Consider the following 6,403-nt stretch of genomic DNA (forward strand, 5'->3'; position numbering starts at 1 on the left):
GATTGCCAGTCGTGTGTAGATTTTCTCAGACCTCCCAGATCTGCCTGGATCCCCATCCACTGTGCTAAGAAAACACAGGTTGCTTCCTTTAAGAAACAGAGCCTTCACACCAACACTTCTAGGAAAACTTTCACAGATCAGGGAGAGAAAGCAGATGGGTTCTGAGCGGCAGGGCTGTCTTTGACGCTGCTTCTTCGCTCCCTTGTTTGAGCTGATGCTCACACCCCAGCTCCCCTCTCCTGGCACCAACATGGGGTGGGGAAGGGGCTCACCCCTCGTCCAGGAGGCCATTCCAGGGGCGGGAACAGGCTGTGACACAGCCCCGCTGACCAAGTGCGCCCAGCAGCCAGGAGGCTGGAACAGGCCTTGGCTGGGCCTTGGGCCCATGGGTGGGGCTGGGGCAGCGGAGGTGCCTCTCAGGGGCCTAGGGCCCACCAAGCACAGAGGCCCAGCTGCGGAGGCCAGAGCAGGAAAGGGAGGAAGGGTGGCGTGGCTGCCGAGGCCTCAGGGCGCCATCAGCTCTGAGGGTTGGGGTCCTGGCAGAGCGCCCCTGAATGGCTCGCACCCCATCTCCCCCCACCAGCACCTGTACAACATCGAGTCTGAGATCGAGGAGTCAGACTATGATTCGGTAGAAGGCAGCACCAGTGGGGCGTCCTCGGATGAGTGGGAGGATGACAGTGACAGCTGGGAGACGGACAATGGGCTGGTGGAGGACGAGCACCCCAAGATAGAGGAGCCCCCCATCCCAGCCACTGAGCAGCCAGCGGCCCCCGAGGAGGACAAGGGAGTGGTGATCAGCGAGGAGGCTGCCACGGCCGCCATCCAGGGAGCCGTGGCCATGGCCGCCCCTGTGGCTGGGCTGATGGAGAAGGCTGGCAAGGATGGGCCCCCGAAGAGCTTCCGGGAGTTGAAAGAGGCCATCAAGATCCTGGAGAGCCTCAAGAACATGACCGTGGAGCAGCTTCTGACGGGCTCGCCCACCTCGCCCACGGCGGAGCCGGAGAAGCCGACGCGGGAGAAGAAGTTTCTGGACGACATCAAGAAGCTGCAGGAAAACCTCAAGAAGACCCTGGACAACGTGGCCATCGCAGAGGAGGAGAAGATGGAGGCGGTGCCAGACACTGAGCGCAAGGAGGACAAGCCCGAGGGGCAGTCGCCTGTGAAGGCCGAGTGGCCCAGCGAGACCCCGGTGCTCTGCCAGCAGTGCGGCGGCAAGCCCGGGGTCACCTTCACCAGCGCCAAGGGCGAGGTCTTCTCGGTGCTGGAGTTTGCGCCCTGTGAGTTCGCCCCATGTGTGTTCCAGATCTGGAGGCCAGGTGGCTGGCCCCTGGCTGCCGCCCAGGGCGGGGGAGCCGTTTCCCTGGCCTGGGCACCAGTCCCCATGCCAGAAGAGGAGGGCAGGGAGCATGTGGGTTCATCCACCTGTCGGGGGAGCGCTCCCAGCGGCCGCCGCACCTCCAGGTGGAGCTCCCAGGCCTCGCCCTAAGGAACTGACCACTCTCTTTCCCCCTCTAGCAAATCACTCTTTTAAGAAAATTGAGTTCCAGCCTCCAGAAGCCAAGAAGTTCTTCAGCACGGTGCGGAAGGAGATGGCCCTGCTGGCCACCTCGCTGCCCGACGGCATCATGGTCAAGACCTTCGAGGACAGAATGGCAAGTAGCCGGGTGCGGGCCGGGCCTGGGGACCGCCGGGCACCCGAGAGGCTGCAGCCTCGGCGACTCCTTACGGGGCAGGACAGGCTCTGCCGGGGGAGCCACACGGCTGGCAAGAGTCCCACGTGTGTGTCTAGACCAGATGGTCGTCCTTTTAAAAGTTAGCTTGAGATTGTAATGATCACCTGACTCTTCTCTCGTTTTTTGAAAAACTAGAACATTTTAGAAAAAGTCATAGTTGCCTTTGACCAATCCTCACCCTGCCCCCAGGGGCCATGACTTCAGGAGTTTCATGGGTCTCCTTCTAGGTGATCTACTTCTGTGTTTACGTGTTCGTGCATCGCCATAAACCAGCCTATCTTGTAGGATTTCTTCTACACGAATAGCACATCATCATACACGTCATCTATAACTTGTTTTTTTTTTTCAGTCAACAGAGTAATTTTTGAGACCTACCCATGTTGATTCACACTGATGTAGGTCATTGCTTTTTAGCTACAGGACAGTATAGCCTCCCGTGGCCACGTCACACTCCATTTGCCACTTCTCTGTGACCTGGGCCCCGTGTTTTGAGTCATGCTGGTGGAGGCGTGTGAGTGCCTCCTTGTTTGTTCCAGAAGTGAGCGAGCGTGGTCCATCTGCCACCTTATTGTTCAGCAGACCTTCACTGGGCCTTGCTGTGTGCCAGGCACCATGCGAGACACTGAATTTGGGTCCGAGTGAGGCCTCAGCTCCAGCCCAGGCCTGGAGGAAGGGGCCAAAGGAAAGGGACCACAAAGAGAGGCACTGTTGAAATGGGCCTGCAGGCGGCCAGAGACCCCAGGGCAGGGCCAGGAGCGCGTGCGTGGTCAGGGCTGCTCGAGGTTCTTGATGATGCTTTTCGTTTTCCTTGGGTTTTAGTAAAATTCCTTTTGAAAATTCCAGCCCATCTCAGCTCTGCTGATGGAAGAACTCTTTTGTTCGCTTTCTACCCAAATCTCACTCAGAGGGAAAGGGAAATCGTGTGTTATCTTGAGGCCCACAGAGTGGCTCCAGTCCCAAGCACACGCGAGGATTCCGTCACCAGCTCGTCCTCGGCCCTAGCCGGCTCCCAGCTCGTTGCTCACCCGGCACGTTGCCCTGGCGATGGTCCCCCCCAACCCCGACAGTCAGTGTGGATCTCTGGTGTCTGTGGAGAGTCTCCTTGATGACTTACAGCCTCAGTTTCTAGTGGTCTCCCAGCATTTTCCCTGACTCCAGTTCCTCTCATCCTTCTAGTTCCCTAAAAGCAAGTGCAGCCTTGCCATCCTGGAATGTTCTTTCATCTTCTGATGGGTTGTAATTGTTGCTTGCTTCACTGGGGGTGGGGGGCTGTTTTGAGGACTGCAACTTACAAGTAATGATGTATAAGGAAAAAACCTGGTAGGATACAAACCGGCTTGGAAAATTCTTTTTGTGCCAGGAGTTAAAAGATGCCAAGCAGGTCTGCACAGAGATGTTTGCGTTTAGCTTCTCCGTTGCGGGCAGTGTCTGGAGTCCCAGGGGGGCTGCTCCTGCTGGAGCCGCACAGCGCCCTGGAAAAGATCACATCCAGCTGCCCCGTGTGGAAGCCCGCCGCCAACCTCAGCCTTCCCTCCCTCCCTCCTCTAGGACCTCTTCTCAGCCCTAATCAAGGGCCCCACTCGCACCCCCTACGAGGACGGGCTCTACCTGTTCGACATCCAGCTCCCCAACATCTACCCAGCCGTGCCCCCCCACTTCTGCTACCTCTCCCAGTGCAGTGGCCGTCTGAACCCCAACCTGTATGACAATGGGAAGGTGTGCGTCAGCCTCCTGGGCACCTGGATTGGAAAGGTGGGTACGGTGCCGGCACCTGGTCAGGACTGGGGGAGGCCAGTCTGGACGGGTGTCTGGGACAGAGTTGATCGATGGCACTGTGTGTGTGTTTTAGGGGACAGAGAGGTGGACGAGCAAATCCAGCCTTCTCCAGGTGCTCATCTCCATCCAAGGTACGGTGGGCGGGGCCGGGGGTGGTGACAGGGCTGCCAGAGGGCACAGTGACTCTGGCTTTTGCGTCCCCCACCTCCTGTCTGTAGCTCTGGTCTCCTCTCTGGGGTTGAGATCGGGCGGGCCTGATGGGCTTCTCCCCCCGCAGGTCTAATCCTGGTGAATGAACCGTACTACAACGAAGCCGGCTTTGACAGCGACCGCGGCCTGCAGGAGGGCTATGAGAACAGTCGCTGCTACAACGAGATGGCGCTCATCCGCGTGGTGCAGTCCATGACCCAGCTGGTGCGGCGGCCGCCCGAGGTCTTCGAGCAGGAGATCCGGCAGCACTTCAGCACTGGCGGCTGGCGGCTGGTGAACCGCATTGAGTCCTGGCTGGAAACCCACGCCCTGCTGGAGAGGGCCCAAGCGCTGCCCAACGGGCTTCCCAAGGACAGTAGCTCTCCAGAGCCGCCAGCTCTGGCCGAGCTCTCAGACTACGGCCGAGAAGAACCTGAGGACGGAGGGCTGGCCCCTGGAGAGGCCTCCCAGGGCTCAGACTCGGAGGGCGGCGCGCAGGGCCCGGCCTCAGCCAGCAGGGACCGCACAGACCAGACTTCGGAGGCAGCGCCTGACGCCTCAGTGCCACCCAGTGTCAAACCAAAGAAGCGGAGAAAGAGCTACCGGAGCTTCTTGCCTGAGAAGAGTGGCTACCCTGACATCGGCTTCCCCCTCTTCCCGCTGTCTAAGGGTTTCATCAAGAGCATCCGGGGGGTCCTGACGCAGTTCCGGGCCGCTCTGATGGAGGCAGGCATGCCCGAGAGCCTGGAGGACAAGTAGTCAGCCAGCCCTGGAGGAAGGAGCGCCGCCGCGGGGAGAGGCCAGCTGCTGCCTGCTCACTCCCTCCCCTGGAACCTCCCCTCTTCCCTTTCCTCCTCCGTCCTCAGTGCAAGCCCCGCCCATTGCCCTTTTCTTCCCAAGGTGAGTTTGATGCTGAAGTGCAGGAAGTTTCTTGAGATGCTGCCATTTCTATTCCCAAGCAATCTTCCAGCAAGCAGGGTCCGCGTGGCAAAGAAAATCTGAACCCTGTTGCTGATTTTCCACTTGTCACCCCAGGCAGGGTGTCCCAGCACTTCCTCCCTCGCCATCTCCACCTCAGGTCGGAGGTGGGCCTTTCGTGGGGGCTGACGCGGGAGAACTCGGGGCCCAGGTGTGTGCGGACCCGCGGGGCCGGACCCCTGGGACGAGTGGACGTGCCTTGCATGAAGTGTGGGTTGCTCCAGCGGTTCCCCGGTCCCCTTTGTCCTCTTCAGTCCCACTGTAGCTTCCTAGTGTCCCAGGCCCTCCTGCTGCCATCACCAACCGCCTCCTCCCTCTGTCTCCCAGCGCCAACACTCCCTTGGGAGTTGTAGCTGCCGTTACAGACTCCTGGCTCTGCTCTGGCCCATTTGCACAGGAGAGCCTTTGGGCCTGTTGAACTCGCTCTCTAAGAGAGGTTGGGACCAGGCTGGGTTCAGGGTGACCCCCAGGAGAGGTGGTGGCCCTCACACGCTGACATGGAGTGAGGACCAGGGAGCTGCTGGGAAGGAAACAGCTGTAGGTGCCTTGCTCTTCCTGTCCCATGGGGCCTTGCGCATCTGCTCCCCCGCTCAGCCCCATCCCAGGGCCCCGGGAGGCAGCAGCACAGACAAGGCCAGGGCAAGTGCGAGGGCCCCTCCTGTAGACTGTGCCCCTCCCACTATCAAATGTTAACGCTGGGAGGCGGCATATAGCTCCCTGAACACAGCGAGCCAGCCCTCTCTCCCTGAGGATGAGAGCGAGGCCTGTCAGCCCTTCACTTACAAGCTGCAGGCTCAACGTGGGAGAGGCGGCCGGCAGGCTTCTCCCTCGCGGAGACGGGCCCAGAGGTTTACAAGTTTTCTAAGCGTTTGATAATGTGAAGCTCCAGTTGAGTGGGACGCTGTTGAGCCATCGCAGCTGTGTAATTCTGGTGTATGTATGTAATATTTAAGATTGAAAGAAAATAAATCTCAAAAGCAAAGATATTAACTTACTAGAAAAAAAAAAGACAAAATAAGAAGCCAAAGCATGATGCGTCTTGTCCGCCTTACGCTGGCTCCGCACCTGCGCTGCCGCCACCGCGCGGGCGGCCGGCAGCAGTGCGGGAAGGGCGGGGCCGGAGCCGGTGTCTTGTTCGAGGATCACCCGGGGTGACTGCCGCCGGGGCTGTGCTTCCCCGGTGCGTTGTTCATGTGGAGATGTGAATGCCTACTGCTTAAGATACCTGTATAAAGTGCGGTGTGATTAAACTTTTTTTTTACTTGCATTTTTTTTTTGTTGGGCTCATTACAATGTACAAAAAAGACAAGGTGGCACCATTAAACCTGCCTCTGCCATCCATCCGGCTCTGTCGCCTTTCTTCCCCTCGGGGGCACCTCACACACCCTCCCCAGGGGAAGGAAAGATCCCTATTGCTGGGGAGGCTCGAGGCAGCGGCACCTTCCCCTCCCAGCCTGCTTCTGCGCCTCCGCGCCTCCCGTCCGGGGGGGACTCACGGGGGCAGGGAGATGAGGGTCTAGAAGTTCAGTGGGTCGGTGCTTTTGCCTCCGAGCAGGGCCCGTGTCCCGTTCCTCAAGAGCCACCTTTCAGCAGTGCGTCAGCAGTAGCCGTGGTCCCCAGGGGCCCGCGACTGACCAGTTGCACCGGTTCAGCTCCTTCCAGATGCTGGGGGAGCTGACTTGGCAGCACCTGGCCTGGGCTTGAAGCCAAAAGGGTTCCCCGCT

The 6,403-nt window shown here is 59.4% G+C and overlaps 1 protein-coding gene across 3 annotated transcripts in view; it reads left to right on the forward strand.

Annotated features, from left to right (window-relative positions):
• UBE2O (ubiquitin conjugating enzyme E2 O) overlaps positions 1–6,018 on the forward strand; it is a 56,463-nt gene extending 50,445 nt beyond the window's left edge. For all 3 annotated transcript variants that reach the window (XM_032617183.1, XM_032617184.1, XM_032617185.1), the window contains exons 14-18: positions 584–1,280; positions 1,519–1,655; positions 3,285–3,488; positions 3,586–3,643; positions 3,790–6,018. In XM_032617183.1, coding sequence (XP_032473074.1) covers positions 584–1,280; positions 1,519–1,655; positions 3,285–3,488; positions 3,586–3,643; positions 3,790–4,460 — 1,767 coding nt within the window. In that variant the 3' untranslated portion in view covers positions 4,461–6,018. The remainder of the gene's footprint in view (positions 1–583; positions 1,281–1,518; positions 1,656–3,284; positions 3,489–3,585; positions 3,644–3,789) is intronic.
• The last annotated feature ends 385 nt before the right edge of the window (positions 6,019–6,403 follow it).

The sequence above is a fragment of the Phocoena sinus genome, chromosome 20 (genome assembly GCF_008692025.1).
Source record: "Phocoena sinus isolate mPhoSin1 chromosome 20, mPhoSin1.pri, whole genome shotgun sequence".
NCBI classification, from domain to species: domain Eukaryota; kingdom Metazoa; phylum Chordata; class Mammalia; order Artiodactyla; family Phocoenidae; genus Phocoena; species Phocoena sinus.